Raw genomic sequence first — 22,316 nt, forward strand, 5'->3', positions numbered from 1 at the left:
TCTGCGATGGAGTCACAAACCTTGCTGAAAAAAATCAAACAGGCATTTGCCATGCAATAGGTCTCGCATTTGCTTGAGTTAGAGCTATTGGCATTGTAAATTCAATGTAGCCCCTAGAGGACAAATTATATGTAGCCCCTAGAGGACATAGGGCTTTACATATTTTCAGGGGCAATAGGCCTACAGCAATGATATTACAAACAAGGTCCTTAAAACACAAGTTATCACCAACTAGGAAACAAAAGTTCCGGCCATGGGAATGCTTAAAAAGACACTGAATGGTGGGAGGAGTTATTATTTTTGGGATCCCACTAACCTAGTGTGGGGACCCAAAATTACCTAGACAGAAAGAGTGAGTCATGCTGAACATTTTGGTGGTGGTCCCACTGTCCCAGGACCACCACAGGCTGAGTGGTGAAAAATTTTGTTGTAAGGAAATGCCTCCTTGGCATGGTTACCCCCTGACATTTTGCCTTTGCTGATGCTAAGTTATGATTTGAAAGTGTGCTGGGACCCTGCTAACCAGGCCCCAGCACCAGTGTTCTTTCCCTAAACTGTACCTTTGTCTCCACAATTGGCACAACCCTGGCACTCAGATAAGTCCCTTGTAACTGGTACCTCTGTTACCAAGGGCCCTGATGCCAGGGAAGGTCTCTAAGGGCTGCAGCATGTCTTATGCCACCCTAAGGACCCCTCACTCAGCACATACACACTGCTTGCCAGCTTGTGTGTGCTGGTGGGGAGAAAAGGACTAAGTCGACATGGCACTCCCCTCAGAGTGCCATGCCAACCTCACACTGCCTGTGGCATAGGTAAGTCACCCCTCTAGCAGGCCTTACAGCCCTAAGGCAGGGTGCACTGTACCTGCACTATACCACAGGTGAGGGCATATGTGCATGAGCACTGTGCCCCTACAGTGTCTAAGCAAAACCTTAGACATTGTAAGTGCAGGGTAGCCATAAGAGTATATGGTCTGGGAGTCTGTCAAACACGAACTCCACAGCACCATAATGGCTACACTGAAAATTTTGGTAGCAAACGTCTCAGCACAATAAATGCACACTGATGCCAGTGTGCACTTTATTGTAAAATACAAAACATACCCGACTTCCAGTGTGGGCTGACTAGTTTTTGCCAGCCTGCCACACACCAGACATGTTGCTGGCCACATGTGGAGATTGCCTTTGTCACTCTGTGGCCAGGAGCAAAGCCTGTACTGGGTGGAGGTGCTTCTCACCTCCCCCTGCAAGAACTGTAACACCTGGCGGTGAGCCTCAAAGGCTCACCCCCTTTGTTACAGCGCCACAGGGCATCCCAGCTAGTGGAGATGCCCGCCCCTCCGGCCACTGCCCCAACTTTTGGCGGCAAGGCTGGAGGAGATAATGAGAAAAACAAGGACGAGTCACTCCCCAGTCAGGACAGCCCCTAAGGTGTCCTGAGCTGAGGTGACTCTTACTTTTAGAAATCCTCCATCTTGTAGAAGGAGGATTCCCCCAATAGGATTAGGGATGTGCCCCCCTCCCCACAAGGAGGAGGCACAAAGAGGGTGTAGCCACCCTCAAGGACAGTAGCCATTGGCTACTGCCCTCCCAGACCTAAACACACCCCTAAATTCAGTATTTAGGGGCTCCCAGAACCGAGGAAGATAGATTCCTGCAACCTAAAGAAGAAGAAGGACTTCTGACCTGAAGCCCTGCAGTAAAGATGGAGACGACAACTGATTTGGCCCCAGACCCACCGGCCTGTCTCCCTACTTCGAAGAAAACTGCAACAGCGACGCATCCAACAGGGTCCAGCGACCTCTGAAGCCTCAGAGGACTTCCCTGCATCTAAAGGACCAAGAAGCTCCAGAGAACAGCGGCCCTGTTCAACAAACTGCAACTTTTTGCAACAAAGAAGCAACTTTAAAGACCCCACGTTTCCCGCCGGAAGCGTGAGACTTTCCACTCTGCAACCAACGCCCCGGCTCGACCTGCGGAAAACTAACACTACAGGGAGGACACCCCGGCGACTGCGAGCCCGTGAGTAGCCAGAGTTGACCCCCCTGAGCCCCCACAGCGACGCCTGCAGTGGAAATCCAGAGGCTCCCCCTGACCGCGACTGCATGTAACAAGGAACCCGACGCCTGGAACCAGCATTGCACCCGCAGCCCCCAGGACCTGAAGGAACTGAACTCCAGTGCAGGAGCGACTCCCAGGCGACCCTCTGCCTAGCCCAGGTGGTGGCTACCCCGAGGAGCCCCCCCCTGTGCCTGCCTTCATCGTTGAAGAGACCCCCGGGTCTCCCCATTGATTCCTATCTGAAACCCGACGCCTGTTTGCACTCTGCACCCGGCCGCCCCTGTGCCGCTGAGAGTGTACTTTCTGTGCCTGCTTGTGTCCCCCCGGTGCCCTACAAAACTCCCCTGGTCTGCCCTCCGAGGACGTGTGTACTTACCTGCTGGCAGACTGGAACCGGGGCTCCCCTGTTTCCATTGAAGCCTATGTGTTTTGGGCACCACTTTGACCTCTGCACCTAACCGGCCCTGAGCTGCTGGTGTGGTAACTTTGGGGTTGCCTTGAACCCCCAACGGTGGGCTACCTTGGACCCAACTTTGAACCCTGTGAGTGTTTTACTTACCTGTGAACTTAACAATTACTTACCTCCCCCAGGAACTGTTGATGTTTGCAGTGCCCACTTTTAAAATAGCTTATTGCCATTTTTGACAAAACTGTACATGCTATTGTGATTGTTCAAAGTTCCTAGAATACCTGAGTGAAATACCTTTCATTTGAAGTATTACTTGTAAATCTTGAAACTGTGGTTCTTAAAATAAACTAAGAAAATATATTTTTCTATATAAAAACCTATTGGCCTGGAGTAAGTCTTTGAGTGTGTGTTCCTAATTCATTGCCTGTGTGTGTACAACAAATGCTTAACACTACCCTCTGATAAGCCTACTGCTCAACCACACTACCACAAAATAGAGCATTAGAATTATCTCTTTTTGCCACTATCTTACCTCTAAGGGGAACCCTTGGACTCTGTACACACTATTTCTTACTTTGAAATAGTATATACAGAGCCAACTTCCTACAGTTGTGAAAAAGAATGCTTTGAGTTTTCCAGAGTACAGTGAATATAGTATTATCAGCTCTCCCCAGTGCCGGGACAGCCTCTTTCACTTTGAGGATCTGTGTTTTACGTAAATCATTCACCAATTTAAAGTGTTTTAAGGAGAGAACCACAAGAGATGAATCTGATTAGGTAACTGTGAACAATATGACTAGCACTTCAGTACCGCCAATCGAGTTCACGCTGTTGTGCCTGTTCGCGATGTGAGGGCCATGGCCGCCATGCAGCGAGAAGTGGAAAGACAAAAGGAAAAAAAAATAGTTCACCCATGCTGAAGTGTATCGGCAATCATGCAATAATTCATGTAAAAGGGGCAGTCTGCCAGACGTGACAAAAACAGACTCAAGTCAGGACAAACGTAAAGCAATTACTAATGATATGAGGTGAATTTTGGAAAGCAAGCCCACGAACGAGTGAAGGTGATGGGTAAGAGGTAGGCGTGGTTAAAAGTCCGCAATACTTGCGTGCTCGACCTTAAAATATGCATTCACACACTCACCTGTTCACTAATACACACACTCACAGACCCACTCAGACACTCATGCAGCCACTCACAGATCCACTCAGACACTTACACAGCCCCTCACACACCCACTCACAGACACACACACTCATACATCCACTCACAGACGCACTCAATGACTCATGCAACCTCTCACATACCCACTCAGACACTCACGCACCCACTTTCAGACCCACTCAACGACTAATGCACCCACTCACAGACCGACTCAGACTCTCACGCACCCACTCACAGACCCACTCAGATTCTCACCCACCCACTCACAGACCCACACAAACACTCACACACCCACTAACAGAGACACTCTCACACCCACTCTCACACCCAGACACTCTCACACCCACTCGCAAACACACATAGACCCTCTCAAACCCAGACACTCTCATACCCACTCTCACACCTACTCTCACACCCAGACAGTCTCACACCAACTCTTAAACACACATAGACCCTCTCACACCCAGACACTCTCATACCCACTCTAACAACCAGAGACGCCCTCTCACACCTAGAGTGAGAGGCTCTGCGGCCTACCCCCGCCGTGCGCGGCACAGGACTGGATGGTTATAAGGGCTTGGCCGCAGGGTGGTGGTTGGATTAACGTATAGCAATTAAAATTACTTTAAGTTGAAAAAAAAACATATAAATTCACTGAAAAAGCCTAAGGTTACAGGGACGATATGGTTAGGAAATAGAATTAAAAAAATCATGGAAGTTCACTCTAAAAAACAAAGGCTACAGGGATGTTATTGTTAGGTTCAGAATTTACTCGCCCAAAACCATAGAAATTGAGAAGTTACATTTAGAGTTATTTCAACTATCTCACTCCCTAAGATAACTGTAACTCGTGCCTTTGTCATGCACTGCTAATTACCCCAGATATTACAGCACTGATAACTTTTATAACGTAATTTTTAACAATATCAATGAAACAAGAGCAGTCAAATAACTGAAGAAAAAACTGTGCATACCGGGGCGCGAGGTACAGTTACTTGAAATAACTCTAAGTATAACTGCTGAATTTAATGGTTCTGTGTGAGTAAATTCCGAACCTAACTTTAACATCCCTGTAACCTGTGATTTTTTGATGGAAGGTATGTGTATATATATATATATATATATATATATATATACATGTAAGGAAATGCCTCCTTGGCATGGTTACCCCCTGACTTTTTGCCTTTGCTGATGCTATGTTTTGAATTGAAAGTGTGCTGAGGCCTGCTAACCAGGCCCCAGCACCAGTGTTCTTTCCCTAACCTGTACTTTTGTTTTAAACAATTGGCACACCCTGGCATCCAGGTAAGTCCCTTGTAACTGGTACCCCTGGTACCAAGGGCCCTGATGCCAGGGAAGGTCTCTAAGGGCTGCAGCATATCTTATGCCACCCTGAGGACCCCTCACTCAGCACAGACACACTGCTTGCCAGCTTGTGTGTGCTGGTGAGGACAAAACGAGTAAGTCGACATGGCACTCCCCTCAGGGTGCCATGCCAACCTCACACTGCCTATGCAGTATAGATAAGTCACCCCTCTAGCAGGCCTTACAGCCCTAAGGCAGGGTGCACTATACCATAGGTGAGGGCAACAGTGCATGAGCACTGTGCCCCTACAGTGTGTAAGCAAAACCTTTAGACATTGTAAGTGCAGGGTAGCCATAAGAGTATATGGTCTGGGAGTCTGTCAAACACGAACTCCACAGCACCATAATGGCTACACTGAAAACTGGGAAGTTTGGTATCAAACTTCTCAGCACAATAAATGCACACTGATGCCAGTGTACATTTTATTGTAAACTACACCCCAGAGGGCACCTTAGAGGTGCCCCCTGAAACCTTAACCAACTACCTGTGTAGGCTGACTGGTTCTAGCAGCCTGACACACTCGAGACATGTTGCTGGCCCCATGGGGAGAGTGCCTTTGTCACTCTGAGGCCAGTAATAAAGCCTGCACTGGGTGGAGATGCTAACACCTCCCCCAGGCAGGAGCTGTAACACCTGGCGGTGAGCCTCAAAGGCTCACCCCCTTTGTTCCAGCACCGCAGGGCACTCCAGCTAGTGGAGTTGCCCGCCCCCTCCGGCCACGGCCCCACTTTTGGCAGCAAGGCCGGAGGAAATAATGAGAATAACAAGGAGGAGTCACTGGCCAGTCAGGACAGCCCCTAAGGTGCCTGAGCTGAAGTGACTCTAACTTTTAGAAATCCTCCATCTTGCAGATGGAGGATTCCCCCAATAGGGATAGGATTGTGACCCCCTCCCCTTGGGAGGAGGCACAAAGAGGGTGTACCCACCCTCAGGGCTAGTAGCCATTGGCTGCTAACCCCCAGACCTAAACACGCCCTTAAATTGAGTATTTAAGGGCTCCCCTGAACCTAAGAATTTAGATTCCTGAAACTACAAGAAGAAGAGGACTGCTGAGCTGAAAGACCCCTGCAGAAGAAGAAAAGAAGACACCAACTGCTTTGGCCCCAGACCTACCGGCCTGTCTCCTGCCTTCTAAAGAAACCTGCTCCAGCGACGCTTTCCCCAGGACCAGCGACCTCTGAATCCTCAGAGGACTGCCCTGCTTCAAGAAAGACAAGAAACTCCCGAGGACAGCGGCCCTGCTCCAAAAAGACTGCAACTTTGTTACAGAGGAGCAGATTTAAAGACCCCTGCAAATCCCCGCAAGAAGCGTGAGACTTGCAACACTGCACCCGGCGACCCCGACTCGACTGGTGGAGAACCAACACCTCAGGGAGGACCCTCCGGCGACTCCGAGACTGTGAGTAACCAAAGTTGTCCCCCCTGAGCCCCCACAGCGACGCCTGCAGAGGGAATCCCCAGGCTCCCCCTGACCGCGACTGCCTGACTCTAAAGTCACGACGGCTGGAAAAGACCCTGCACCCGCAGCCCCCAGCACCTGAAGGATCGGAACTGCAGTGCAGGAGTGACCCCCAGGAGGCCCTCTCCCTTGCCCAGGTGGTGGCTACCCCGAGGAGCCCCCCCCTTGCCTGCCTGCATCGCTGAAGAGACCCCTTGGTCTCCTATTGATTTTCATTGGAAACCCGACACGTGTTTGCACACTGCACCCGGCCGCCCCAGTGCCGCTGAGGGTGTACTTTTTGTGTAAGCTTGTGTCCCCCCCGGTGCCCTACAAAACCCCCCTGGTCTGCCCTCCGAAGACGCGGGTACTTACCTGCTGGCAGACTGGAACCGGGGCACCCCCTTCTCTCCATTGAAGCCTATGCGTTTTGGGCACCACTTTGAACTCTGCACCTGACCGGCCCTGAGCTTCTGGTGTGGTGACTTTGGGGTTGCTCTGAACCCCCAACAGTGGGCTACCTTGGACCCCAATCTTAACCCCGTAGGTGGTTTACTTACCTGCAAAACCTAACAATACTTTACCTCCCCCAGGAACTGTGAAAATTGCACTGTGTCCACTTTTAAAACAGCTAAATGTGTTTTATGTAAAAAGTATATATGCTGCTGTAATTCTGCAAAGTTCCTAAAGTACTTACCTGCAATACCTTTCAAATGAGATATTACATGTAGAATTTGAACCTGTGGTTCTTAAAATAAACTACGAAAAGATATTTTTCTATAACAAAACCTATTGGCCTGGATTTGTCTCTGAGTGTGTGTTCTTCATTTATTGCCTGTGTGTATGTACAACAAATGCTTAACACTACTCCTTTGATAAGCCTACTGCTCGACCACACTACGACAAAATAGAGCATTAGTATTATCACTTTTTGCCACTATCCTACCTCTAAGGGGAACCCTTGGACTCTGTGCATACTATTCCTTACTTTGAAATAGTGCATACAGAGCCAACTTCCTACAATACATATATAAATATATATATATATATATAACTTCTTCACACTGTGGGTGCTGCTTTCTGTGGGGGTGGAACCACGTATAGATTCCCAGCATGCAACACATGACTGTGCCGAAATGCATTTGTCCAGTGCTTTAATGTATTGGCAATAAAGCGATTGCAACACGTCCCGTGAGTGCGCTTCAATTATAGCTGCCAGAATTGGGTTTCGTGTTGGGAATATATAAAAGCAAAAGAGAGAACGCTGGGTAGTTCCCAAGTTTAGGTGGTTAGGTGGAGAGCAGCTCTAGTAAAAAGCACCCTGCAACACCAGAGACACTCTCGATTTACTCACCTCAAATGTCTGTTTTTCTATCAAAGTGTTTAAGCATAGGATTGGTTCAGTGCCATCCTTGCCGAATGGTAAACTGACAAAAGCCTTTCACCACTCCAGGCACAGTATTACAGCTTTGGATTGATAAAATACCATCCAAGCCAACCTGGAATAAGCAAAAACAACCCCTGACACATGTTTCAATGTCAGTACATCTCTTCAGAGAGGTTTAGCTTGGTCCAGACACATGGGAGCGACCAGTGTAAGTCAAAACAAAACCCTTTCAGGGTTGGAGTGACGCATAAATTATGCAAAGCAAAAGAGAGAACTCTGGGTAGTTCCCAAGATTAGGTGGAGAGCAGCTCCAGTAAAGAGCACCCTACAACACCAGCAACCCTAGATTTGCTCACCTCAAATGTCTGTTTTTCTAGCAAAGTTTTTAAGCATAGGATTGGCACAGTGCCATCCACACTAAGCTAGAAAATGACAAAGGGGCTCATTCTGAGCCCGTCGGGCAGCGGGCGCTGCCCGCCGGGCGGAAACCGGCGAAAAGACCGCACCGCGGTCAATAGACCGCGGGGGGCATTTTGACTTTCCCGCTGGGCCGGCGGGCGATCGCCAGAAGATCGCCCGCCGGCCCAGCGGGAAAGCCCCTGCAACGAGGAAGCCGGCTCCGAATGGAGCCGGCGGAGTTGCAGGGGTGCGACGGGTGCAGTAGCACCCGTCGCGATTTTCACTGTCTGCATAGCAGACAGTGAAAATCTTTGTGGGGCCCTTTTAGGGGGCCCCTGCACTGCCCATGCCAGTGGCATAAGCAGTGCAGGGGCCCCCAGGGGCCCCACGACACCCGTTCCCGCCATCCTGTTCCTGGCGGGTTTTACCACCAGGAACAGGATGGCGGGAAGGGGGTCGGAATCCCCATGGCGGCGCTGCAAGCAGCGCCGCCATGGAGGATTCTCTGGCCCAGGGGAAATCCGGCGGGAAACCGCCGGATCCCCTTTTCTGACCGCGGCTTTACCGCTGCGGTCAGAATGGGCACTGCAGCACCGCCAGCCTGTTGGCGGTGCTTCCGTTGCCCATGGCCCTGGCGGTTTAGGACCGCCAGGGTCAGAATGAGGGCCAAAGTCTTTTGCCATTTGTACAGCAAAATCTTTAAGCAAAGGTTTGCGTCAGTGCCTATACATATGTGCGCCTGCGCGCACACACACACACACACGCACATATATGTATATATGTAAGGATCTCACTTACCTTATATATACTTATCTTTCATTGTGAACATGTGTGGTATAGGAAAGTGCATGTAGAGGCTTCCATTGTATACATAAGGATTTCACCTTATATATGCTTATCTTGCATTGTAAAAATGTGTGGTAAAGTAAAATGCATGGTAGAGACTTCCATTGTAAGGGCAATGCATGGTAAAGGCATTGCATGGTGATGGATGTGTGGTGAAGGCATGCGTTGTAAACGCAAGCGTTGTTAAGACGTATACCTGTTTTAAACTGCTATCTTGACTTTGCCATTCAAAGTAATGGCATAACCCAAATCTTCCTTTTTAATATATATTTCACCCCAAGACACGCCTAACAAGCCCTCAGGCAGGATGCTGTCCTAGCAGTAAAACCCCAAAATTGTTGCTTTTGCTGTAGAAAGGCTAGTAGCCCTTTTGCGAATATAGGCTTAAACACTGACAATTGAGCTGTGCTAAGTCCTGAATGGGGCTACTAAAGATGATGCTTCAAGGTATCAAAATAATTGTTAAAGTAACCCCGACTTTATGCCCATCTCAAATTTAATGTAATTTCTAAGTAAAAAGCATAGCATTGAGATCTAAATAATTTGAATTGACATTCTTCTTATAAAGAATTAAGAATTATATCATTCTTTTACTTCCATTATTCAATCAATTGTTTCAAGACACTGTTTTTGCACCCTCCTCCATTTAAATGTCTGTGTATCTTTGTTTTTGTTCTTGCTTCAGAATTTGCACAATCTCCAATAACTTTTATTTTTTGCATGAATACACAAAAAGCATTTTGCATAGAGTGTTAGATGGGAAGGAAGAGTCTTTTCTAAAATAAGTATTAGAAATGTACAACAGTAGTTTGTTTTAACGCTTCCTAATGAGAGCTGTATTTAATAGCACTATTTTCGATTGGAACATTTTATGACACTACAACAGTTATGTATTACTGCTATGTTTCTGCTTTTAATTGTTCATTTTTTTATACTTACTTTATCACCAAGGTTGTTAAAAAGTTTTTTAAACTCAATTTGAATGACATGGCATAAGATTGTTGTTGAAAGGAGGACAATGTTGCCTGTGCTTTCATAGTTCAGGGTGACAGTACATTTAGTTGGGCTCTAGTGCTATGGCGAAGTAGACATTTGATGTGTTGGTGTTTATATATAAATACATTTGGTTGTATTCTTAAGCTGGATCAGAGATGTCTTCCCTTGTGCCCTAATGCCTAGATGGAGATGTATTTGGTTATCCCCGAAATGCAGACACCTTTGTGTGCTGAATCGTTGTGCTTTGATTGTGATCCGGTAATGGGTGAGATATCTTTATTTGTATCCTTGTGCTAGGGTGAGGATTTTAATGGTTTTGTCCAAATGCATGAGTGAAGAAGCCTTTGTTTGTCTCCTGTTGGTGATGGGATGGAGCAGATGTCTTTGGTTGTGGCCTGGGATTAACATTGATTTATTGCTAGTCCTTTATGGAGATTAATTAGGTAAATATATTGGTGTTGTTCATGAAATGTTAACAGTTGTGCCCTAATGTGAACATGGAGAGATATGTATTTCTATATGTAGGAGTGTGCTGGAGATGCCTTTAGTCATCTGTCCCAGTGGTGGGCAGGAGATGCATTTTATTGTTTGCTGGGTATAGGTGGAGATTTCATTGGACACATGCCCTGGCTCTCTAGGTGGAGATGCCTAGGGTCATGCTTATGTACTTGCATGGATCCAAGTACTTTAGTGGAGATGCGTTTGCTATCTGGTCAACTGGTTGATATGTTTTAAGTTGTCTGCTGTTGTGGAGGTATCTTTGTTCATGAGTTCTGGTGTGAGGGCAAATGTCTATGATCATGCTTTATGGTGCAAAGATGGCTATATCTTTAGTCATGTGCCTTGGAGCAGGAGTATAGTTGCATTTTTGAAATGTGTCCTGGTGCTAGAACTGAGATTTCTACAGTCTTGACTCATGGTTCTGAGGTGAAGATCATTTGGTCATTTACCGTAGTTCCCGGTCTGGTGATACCTCTAGTTGCCTACTGATGATGGAGTAGAATTGGTTTTATGTCCTGTTGTTTAGGGTGAAGATGCCCTTGATTGCGTCCTGCCATTTATGGTAAAATGCCTTTGAATTTGCCCTCGCACAAGGGTCAGATGACTTTGAACTTGTGTTCTCACACTAGAGAACATATATTTGCTCCTTTGTCCTACTGCTGTATTGGAGAAGACTTCAATAAAAGTTTGATTTTTAAGTGAAGGCTACTTTGGTGGTGTTATGGTGCTGGGATTGCTATGACTTGTGGCATGTGTCCAGTTTCTGGAGTAAAGATCCCTTTGATTATGTCCTGGTGTTTTAATGAAGATTTCTCTGATGCTGATGTGGTGATGTATTTGATTTAGTCCTGGTTCTGAGATGGAGATGTATTTAATTGTGCCCTTCTTCAGTGGTGAAGAGCAGTTTAGTGGTGTCATGGTGGTGACCATATTTGTAGTGCTGAGGCTAAGATGCAATTAGCTGTGTTCTAAAGTTCATATAGACAGGCAACTGTTCTCTTGTCTTTCTGTGTAGGTGGTGACATATTGTGTATACTGTGGGAATCAAGATGATAATGGTCATATGTCCTGTGCTAGGGTAGAGATGTATTGTGCTAAATGAAAATGCTATAAGTTGCTCCTAATACCAAGATGGCATACCTTTGAGTATTTCTGATATTAGGGCCAAAACGCTTTCCTTTATTTGGCGTCATAGGGTGAATATGCCTTTAGAGATATGTCCTTTGTATCCAATGGAAGTGGTTTTTCTCACATGTCCTGTTGTCAAAGTTATATTGTTCTGCTCCTGATTTTAGGTATCTGGTGCTTGAGCATGTGTCTGGAGGGGAACTCTTTGACTACCTGGTAAAAAAAGGCCGCCTAACACCAAAAGAGGCACGGAAATTCTTCAGACAGATCATCTCAGCTCTGGATTTCTGCCACAGCTACTCCATATGGTGAGTAAGAAGCAATCACTCTATCCTGAACATTGTTGTGACGAGACTCAAAGTTGTTTTAAGTGTTTTTTATAGTGTTCTTATGTTTACTTTAGTATTGGTAATGTTGCTTTCTTATATTTATGTTTAGTTCAGCTACGATTAGTGTTCCTCTTTTGATTTACATTTAAGTTTATTTTGATAATTTTTACTTTCTATGGGGTATTTTATGAGCTTTTCTTGTTTTCCTCTTCACACATTGCTTACGTCTACTTTACAAAGATTTCTATATTTATTTTTCTTAATCCCTTTTATTGAGTTTTCACCCTATCGTACGGAGTAGACCATTGTAGTGAACAGTCAGTAGCAGCACATTGCAGTCGACAGGCACACAGTAAGCATTTTCAACAGTAAATGTCATCTAAGAATTTAAATCATGTATGCAACATAAGTCATATAGCAGCAAGAGTGCTGTGAGTATAACATTGGGACAAGCCAATGAAAGATCCATGTGAGAGGTGAAATAAGGAGTGAACTAAAGGGGGGAACAGCAAAACGGGGTTTGGCATGTTTGAGTCAAAAAGAGATAAATCCTATGACTCAAACAAACCCTTTAATTCAGAACAGAGAAGATCTATAACGAACTGGCTTATTATCACCTAATATCAATACAGGGTAGATTTTTGTTATGTCTGTTTGGAAATAGGTTTTACTTTACTTATCTTTTCTTTATGTAGAATTACTTTACTAAAATTTGCCTTCTGTGTTAATTTTACTTGTTTACTTTGCATAGGTTTAGCACATATATTTTTACTTTACTCATACATGTTATTATAATATGTTAAACTGGAGTATGTTATTTATTATTTGAAAGGCAGATTACTTGAAAAGTGCTTATGCTACATTAGTAGCATGTTTATGATATTAAACCCCAAAATTATGTTATCAATCAATATGATAGTTACTTCTCAGAAGTTGCAGTACTACCTAGAAGCTGAATCACCGTACCTTTAATTACATGACAGCATCTACATTGAATAGAGAAATTACAACTTCAGAAGCTTTATAATGCAGCAGAGTCAGAGGCTGAGCTAAACAAAAACCTAATCAGGAGTGACCAGTGTAGGTCCAAGGTTTTGGGAGTAAGCTGATATCCACAAAAGAGAGAATTGCATAAACTGAAACTCAGAGGAAATAGAGAGATTAATAGAATGAGATTACTGTGGCGGCTATGGACAAAGCCAGTCACCTATATAAGAAGTGGCTAATATGTGGCTGACCCTATACCCAACCATACTCAGTGCTGGGTGATGCTTTTTGAAACTAGTAATATGTAGATATTCTCCCCCAATTGCAAAACACAAGAAAAGCAAGCCTGACAGACTCTCTCCAGGCAGGTTAAATAGAGAAAGATATATTTTTAGCGCAATCTGCTGAATTTACTAATAAGCTAAAAAAAGAAGCACTCAATAAGCATTCAAATGCTTTCATGTGGTCCTTCCAAAATCAACTTCTGGACATGTCAAAGCTAAACTAAATGCAGCTACCTGATTGATCGTTGATGGAATGAAATCAGATCATACCACTCCTGTCTTAAAAGATCTTTACTTCCCCTCCAGGCAAGAATTGACTTCAAAGTAGCCTAACACACAAAGCTATTCACTGTGGCTTGTCTGATCCCCATGTGGTGGAATCTTATCCCACAGTACATCAAACTTAATCCAGATGTTTTATCTTTCAGGAAGTACTTGAAGAAGCCCTCAAACTATACCTCCCACCCTCTCACTCTCTCTTCTGTGTTTTCTGCTACTATTAGCGTGCTTTGTGATGTAATTTTTCATTAGTTATTTATAATGTGCTATGCTGCCAATGTAACTATGTTTGCACTATGAATATTCCATAATTAAATAAATAAAATTGTTTGCCAAGCAAAGGTGGCCCTCCCTGTATGTGTATTTGGGCAGTGCCCTGCTGTAGTAACCCGGAAGCAGCAGAGAGCTTGTATCAGCAAATTTCAGGTTCTCCCCTCAAACCATCACCACCATGGCCCACACATTTAAAAGTTCTTGTTGTTCCGCTGCAACCCTACATCAGGCTTCCAGCCTTCTCCACTAGCAATCCTTTGGACACTTACCGAGGCAGAGGTGGTTCGAAAGTGTCCTAGGGCTGCAGTCCTAAGATCAGTAGATTCTCCATACCAGAATGCTTCTAGTTTTGATTTACATCCACCGTCCCCATCACAGTCCTCTCGCTCAGGGTTTCTTGGTGATGCTTCTGCAACTCCTTATTGGACCAAAATTCTCTCCCTGCTAACCAGTCAGCAGCCTTTGTCCAAATGTGGTGCTGTGCTCTCTTTCTGTACTGGACATTTTGTTTTACCCTATTTTCATTTGGTGGGTCAGCACTTTAAACTGAAGGATTATTTTGGCCACAGGGCATAGAATGCATCACTCTTTGTAACTGGACCCCAAGCTTACTGTTAGAATATGCCTGGCCCTAAAGTGAACTTTTTGTGAACATCATTCTCTCCACTGGAGGTGACCATCTTTTCCTCTTTTGCCAGCAAAAGAAGAAAAGGACTTATCAAACTGGGCCTACCACAAAGGTCTGGGTCGGCTATCCTGCTCTTGCTCACTCTAATGGCCACACTTAGGACTGCATCTAAAAACTAATTCAAGAATGAAATTTCTATATGTCCGCTCCAAAACCTGTATTTTTTCCTGTTGCCAATATTTGTTAGTTCTTATCCACTACTAACCTGCGTTTTTAAATTTAATTTCCCTTTTAATTTTGTTCCACAGACCAATTTAGTGTAAATGTTTGTCCTTTTTACATATGTAAACTTGCAGATGCCATTCCTTTTTTATCACTTTCGCTACTCTTACATATGCCTTCCTATTGCATTCCATTTTAACAATTGATCATTTCTTATTTAGTTGTACCCAAATACCTAATAGTTCTGCTTTCATCCACTCGGAATGCTTTTGTTTGTGATGGAGCACTTTGTATGCTCTAATTTGAGGCTGATGATCTTGGAGTCCATGCTAAGGGATTAACTACAGAATCAGGTGAAAGTAATGTAATTTACAGTGTAACCAACTTGGGCATACAATGAAAACCCAAATCAGAAATAAAGTTGAAGGGTTATATTACAAATTAAAACTCAGTTTAATGTAAACAAATCTCGAGAACATACTGTAAAGATACAAAATCACTATAGGGTAGCAAAAATGTCTGAAGAAATTTAGTTGAATTGACATCAGACAAACTAGGCACTCAGTAACAGTAATGCAAAATATCAGCCATGGAATTTGATGCTCCGAAAATGAACGCTGGTCAAATCTTTTACACATTAAATCATCTAGGTAAATGTGACTATGGGCAATTTAGATAAGTCCATCAGAACCTAAACTGTTAAAAATGAGAATCTAACTAAAGAACATAAGGGTAAAAGCGAGGGGCAAAAAAAGGAGAAAAATTATTTGCAAAAATATAAAAGAATTTGGAAAGAAAGGCAGAGGGAAGGTGTCAGAATTTCTGAAGCTCAATCAATAGTCTTCTTAGGGAGCTAAGTGTAAGCCTATGCCACACTGAGCAAAGGATAGGGTAAAGGGGAAAGTCAGAAGTCTGTATCTCTCAAAATCCAAGGAAATCTGCATTGCAATCAATTAGTGTGAGTCTTAGTTAAAACTGCACAACTCAATCAGGTAACGCCTTCTGGATCACGCCACTACAAACTCCATTATTCTCCTGTGCCATAGCGGAACTTGAAACATTGCTTGCAATTCCCACTTCAGGCCTGAGAATGCTGTTGTCTTTGGTCCTCTGTACATCTTTGCAACATGTATGAATAAGGGACAGTCTTTTCATTCTTGGTCTCTCCATGTGCCTTCTCCAAGGTTGTTTTCTTAGACTCTCTATTAGTAAAACAATAGCACATCGATTTCCAAACTGACATTTCATGGAAAAATACTTGCAATAACATGACACGTTAGCAGAAAATGGATAACAGTTTCTCTTATTACGGAGTTTCAGGCCTAGCAAAGCTAACATTAAGAAATTTAGGGCCTCATTACAGCCTTGGCGGGTGGCAACCGCCGCCTGTCAAGGTGTAACCGCTGTGCGGCCGCACTCCCGCCATGCCCATTTTTGACATCCACGCCGGCCCAGCGGGGATGTCGGCCACAACATGGGAGTCGGCTCCTAATTGAGCCGGCGGTGTTGCAGCATTGCGACGAGTGTAGCTGGACCCGTCGCACTTTTCACTGTCTGCTGTGCAGACAGTGAAAAGCAGTGTGGGGCTGTGCCAGGGGCCCCCGCGAATCCCCTTCCCGACAGCCTTTCCATGGCGATTCCTACCACCATGGACAGGCTGGCGGGAAGGGGACTTGTAATCCCCTGGGCACTGGCGGATTAAAACCACCGGGACGACCGTGGCGGGAAACCGCCGGTCCCGCCTGTGCGACCACAGCGCTTCCGCCGCGGTCGTAATTGGCAAAATTGTACCGCCAGCCTGTTGGCGGTACAATTGCCGAAACAGCCCTGGCGGTCTTTGACCGCCAGGTTTGTAATGAGGCCCTTAATTTCATGTTATACTGTGCACACGTTTAATTCTACATAAGTATAAATGCAAATTACAATTTTCAGAATCAGGATTACATGATACAGTTAATATGAATGCAAACTTTACCCATGCTCAAGGATAAGTATGGCGTAGATATACATTTTAACATTAAACTTCAACATTAGTGCATACATTATATAAAGTGTTATAGTTTTAAAAGAAATTGCATTCAAATATAGTGAGGATGGTTAAAATATTATACTCAGTGATTACATTTCACTTAGTGAAGTTAAGGCACACATATAATGTATTTCTAGCAATACAGTGGATACACTTCAGTATTCAATTCAAGTGCACCACTTTTACATTAAATGGCGGCTAAACACACAACTTGTTATATGTCAGCAGCACACATAGGCCATGTTTATGACATCAGCGGTTGCAACCAATTCTGCCCTGCATCATTTGTCTTTTCTTCTTTTTTCTTAAATAACTCCTCATTTGTGTCAACATCCTTAATTACCTTTTTCTTTTTAGTTTGAATTACATTTAAGTGTGTTGTTTTTAAATGCTATCACTCTTTGGCTCCTTCTTATCTGTGCTGGTGGCTTGTCATATACTCGTAATCATCCTTCGCATTATGCTGATTTGCGTTTGTTGTCTGTACCATATCCTCCATGTGCTTTGTCTCGCTTTAATTCTTTTATCCTACTGGACAATTTATTATGGAATCAGCTTACTTTCTCATTAAGAGCTGCTTCTGATCTGCTCATTTTAAAGAAACTATTAAAAAAGCAACTATTGTCCTTCTATTATCAGACTAAGGGCCTGTTTTAGAGTTTGGTGGATGGGTTATTCCATCACAGCATAATGAATATCCTGCCCAACTTATTACAAGCTCCATAGGATGTAATACATTTGTATTACAGGTGCATGGGATATCCATCACATTGTGACAGAATGACCCGTCTGTCTAACCCTAAAGAAGGCCATTAGTCTTAACTGTTGTACAAAGTGTACTTTATCATGCTCTGTTTGTGCAGGTAATTGTGCATGTAGAGTGCTTTGGATACAAAGTACTATAAGTGTACAGCTGCAGTATTCGATGTCTTTAGCAACAGTACCACCACGCCAATATCTGTTGATGTGTCACACTAGTACCTGCCTTCCTTGCAGCATTTTGGCTGCTTTGATTCCTCAGATTCTGTCTTCCATAAGTTACCTTCAAGGCTTGTACCACTTATACTGACTAACCTCATTAGTATTAATTCAGAAAAGCATAATGTGCTTGCCGAGTACATTTCAATCTATCTAAATTATACACTGCACCAACAATCCAGGCTGAACCCTATTAGGAAATTAAATTCCAGCAACCTCATACACTTCAAATCAAGAGACTTTCCTTCACCAATCAGATACAACTTCACATTCAAAGTTCTCAAAATTCACTGCTTAGATACATACTCCATAATGTCAGATGCCCACCATGCAGACATCACCTCTCTTATCACCTCTTAAAACATAGACCAACTATGCATCACTGAATCCTGGCTGAACTAATTTTCAGTGTGATTTACTCTTTGGTCGCAAAAGGCTACTCAGTTCCTTGCCTGGGAAACATATTCTTAAAACATTTTAATGCATGGAAATGTCCATCTATCACATACTCCTCTAGTCGCACCCATGCATCAATTGTCCTCCAGCTCCATTCACAACAAGGGTTGCATCTTATACTAATCATTACTTCTTCTCTACCTGGGTCCTTCCTTGCCCACACTGAGATTGACTCATCAAATCACTCCCAGTGCCTTTCCTCATTCCATGAACAAATCGTACCGTTAAAAACAAACAATATGAAAAGTTTGGATCTGTGCTCTGAAATACATCATGGAAGTCAATATCCAATATTACTCAACCAATATTAACTGCTACTTGAGGATTTACAATGAAGTGCTGCATTTCTTTGTCAGTGCTTTTGTCCTTCCAAGGCTAAGACACCACTGACGTAGTCAGTCTCGGTTAGATGACTCTTTACAAGCAAGGAAATGACATCCAGTACTGAGAAAAGGTTAGCTAACTTTGTAGTCCTTATCTTTTGAACCAAGCGGTGCCTTATGAAAAGGCTAGAAACAAGTGTTCGAAATATCAAAGCTAATGTCTTACAGGAACAGATCTCAACCTCCTCAAATATGAAAGATTTTTGTTCAGATACCTCAGCGATACCATAGCTCCTTAGACTTTATCATTCTTTTTTACACATATATTTAGTGTTTTATTGTGTGTATATTATCTCATACCGCTGCATAAATAAACACATAACATTTTTATTTCTCTCACCTTCCCTGGCCAATAGCAATGCATTCTTATACTTTTTCAAAGAAAAATATATATGCATCTTTCAGTCAAAGTGCACAATACTTAGAATTTGTTCATCACAGCCTCTTCCAAAGTTTTATTAACAATGATCAAACACCTTAAATAAGCTATTTCCAAGCCCATCTCTATGTGAACTTTCGGAAATCACACTTAGTGGAAAATGGTTGTGCCAAAAAGTCAATGACTCACTTAACCAGAAAATGTTTTACAAGTTTGTAAAAAATAGCCAAACAACACTAATACTAAAAATTCCGCTCTGCACCATAATTCATTCTCCCTTGGTTGTGGAAATCTATAGAATGGTGCAATTCGGCTCACAAACTGCATAACTGAAAATCAACTTCTTGCAAATAACCAGTCGGGCTTGCATGCAGGATTCAGTAGAGAATCAGAAACAACAAAAATACTTCACAATATCTACAGAATCCTGCATCAGGGCACTTAATGCCTATTGCTCCTGCTGAACTTTTTATCTGCATTTGATACAATGAATCTCCAAAGGGCTGACGAACATGCTTGAACACTGAATGAGTTTCAGAAGCTAAGTCTTGACTTGCTTTTCTTCTTTCATTTCCCCCAAAGCAACATTTAGTAAATATTGATCAACACTCTTCTAGAATCTCCATCATAATTTATGGTGTTCCCCAAAGATCCATATGTGGCCCAACCTTGTTTAACCTTTACATGGGACCTCTCAGAATAACCTCAGCAAATTCATAGTTACTATACACCTATACGTGAATGACACACAATTATACCTAGCAATGTGATCTCTGCAATACATTCTTACACTACAGTCTTGTCTTATGACAATACAACATTGAATATCTGACAATAATTTGATGCTGAACCCGTTCAAGACAAAGGGCCTCATTTACAAGAAAGTAACGCATCGGCCCTCATGCATCAGATTTCTTGCTTTGCCCAACAATTCCATAACAACGCCATGGATGCGCTGTATTTATTATACAGAGTTCCATTGCACATGTTTCCACAGATGCGTCAGAAATTTTGATGCTTTTGTGGGGCTAAACTGACTCATTGCTGGACTAGTTTTAAAAAAATGAATCTACTCCAGCAATCTGAGGAGGCCCCCATTGTAAAAAGCCCTGCACCATTTTTACGCCTGCTCTGAGCAGGCAGTAAAATTTTGCCGCAGTGAAGTTACAGAATGATGCAGTGAAATGTTATAAATTTCACTGCGTCCGTTCTGTGTCACTTTTTGTCTGGGAATGCCTACCTTGCATACATTATACTCTGTCTGTCTCAAAATCATCCAGTCAACAGTCCATGCTCTCATGCTCTCATTATTACAGGACTCCAGTAACACTCTGCTCACAGCACCCATAACATATTTTGCCTCGCCGGATACAGTATGTCACTCAACACCCAGACTGGTCTCACCCCAAAAAGGCCTATTCTAAAAGACCTGCACTAGATCCTGACCTATAAAGACACCATTTTACCTGGCAGATCTTCTGATGGTCACTGGAAACCAATGTGGTCTGAAGATTAAGATACTTTCCGACTTAAAATACTGAACTTGAAGGTAACCTTTTCATGGAGAACTCATTCTTTGGAACAGATGCTAACATATGGAGTCTCTACCCACTCCCCTGAGAATGCAACAATACACTTAACCTACTTTTACATCTGTACTCAAGCTAAGACAGTCATCCTTCCACTGCTTCCTTCCCCCTGTTCCTTATTGCTCTCCACCCATGTACTAAATTATCTTACAGTTGTACTCATTTGTTGTCTGGTTATTTAAGAGAAAATGCATTAATACCTGAGGATGCATGTTGTGCAAAAATAAAAATGTGAAAATAAATAAAATAAAAATACATACAATCCAGTAAATACCAACACAAATTAGAAGTAAGGGTGTGTACACATGCATCTATAGATAGCCTGCTCTTGATATAGGAAATGAAGTGCTAAGATGTCATAGTGAAAAAACTGTGCAGAAATCCCTGTTGTTGAAATATAAGGGTGTCTGATTATTGTTAAAAAGCTAGAAAATGCAGTGTTCTTGGACCTAAGTCTACATTGGGTCGAAAAAGTGATTGAAAGTGAATTCCAAAGGAATGAGATGGAATTTGAGGCATGTGTCCAGCCTGGTAAAGAATGGTGATGGGGGTTGGAACAGGGGGTCCCAATCGTAATATTAGAACTTAAGTAGTAGAGGATGTAATAAGATTTGGCCCTACAGAGAGCTCTGATCTTGTGCCAAGGGTGAAACGGAAGGGGGCGGGAGGGTTCAAGGAATTTGGGGTATTTGGCTTTACCAAGGGAAAATGTTTATTTGGGATTAGGTTTGGGTAATATCATTTGCCGTGAATATTAGAGAAATAGTAATAATGGCTTGTGGGTACAAAACAGGGTACGAAGAATGGGATAATCTTATGTTTGTTAGGTAAAGGGTAGAAGAATGTGCATCTTTACTAAAGGTAATTACCACAAAAATATGGTACTCAACATTACATTTCAGGAGGTATGAGTTTGTAATGAAGGGCCCTCATACTCATTTAAAAACTGGTGGCTCATAGTACAATATTCTTTATCTTGGGTGACCTTGTACTGTCTTATGTGCATGAATGGGTGAGGTGAAGTTCTTTTCTGTTTTTTCTTGGATTGGATGGCTAATTCAACCTTATTTGGCTGCAAAAACATGCTTTCTATATATGCATCATTATTCAGGTAGGTAAGTACAGTGAAGTTATGTGTGTGTGAGGGTATGATAGGTTTATGCTGTTTTTATTGGAGTGGTTGTAGGTTGTATGTTAGTGTGGTATGTGACAATGCTGTTGGCTTGGTATCACTCTAACAACTACATGTCCTTGATGTGGTGTTCTGTGCATGGGGATTGTAAGAAATTGGGTTATTGCTCAAGGGGGATGAAAGCCCCACCTAGGCAACAATCACAATCCTTGTTAGGGTGAACTACAAAAGTCACTAAATTAACCTGTGCTTAACCCTGTAATCGGTTGGCACACAGGCTTAACTTAGAGGCAAACTGTAAAGTTTTTTTTGCAAAATCCCACACTAATTTAGAAAAACTGAGTTAAATGTACTAAATAAAATGATGCCAAATTTACAAAAACCCAGTTAGTGGGGCCAGAGATGTTCAATTTTAAAGTTTTAGATAAAAATAGTGCTTAAAGGCCCACTGAGGGTATCTGGTCATGCTGGACTGGGACAAAGTCAAACTTTCAGGGCAACCACGACCAAGCCTGGCCAGCTGGGAGTTATACCTCATGCCCTTTGTTCGAGGTCTGAGCAGCAGTGCTTAGTGAGGCTTTGCATTGGTAGGCGTTGGTTCCGATGAAGCTTTAAGCTGTTCAGTGAGGCTTTGCATTTTTGGCGTTGGTTCCAATAAAGCTTTAAGCTGTGT

General features: G+C 43.3%; 1 protein-coding gene across 2 annotated transcripts in view; it reads left to right on the top strand.

Moving 5' to 3' along the window:
- BRSK1 (BR serine/threonine kinase 1) overlaps positions 1–22,316 on the top strand; it is a 294,684-nt gene that overhangs the window by 182,112 nt on the left and 90,256 nt on the right. For both annotated transcript variants that reach the window (XM_069200764.1, XM_069200763.1), the window contains exon 4: positions 11,863–12,003. In XM_069200764.1, the coding sequence (XP_069056865.1) occupies positions 11,863–12,003 (141 nt within the window). The remainder of the gene's footprint in view (positions 1–11,862; positions 12,004–22,316) is intronic.

This window comes from Pleurodeles waltl, chromosome 7 (genome assembly GCF_031143425.1).
Source record: "Pleurodeles waltl isolate 20211129_DDA chromosome 7, aPleWal1.hap1.20221129, whole genome shotgun sequence".
Lineage (NCBI taxonomy): Eukaryota > Metazoa > Chordata > Amphibia > Caudata > Salamandridae > Pleurodeles > Pleurodeles waltl.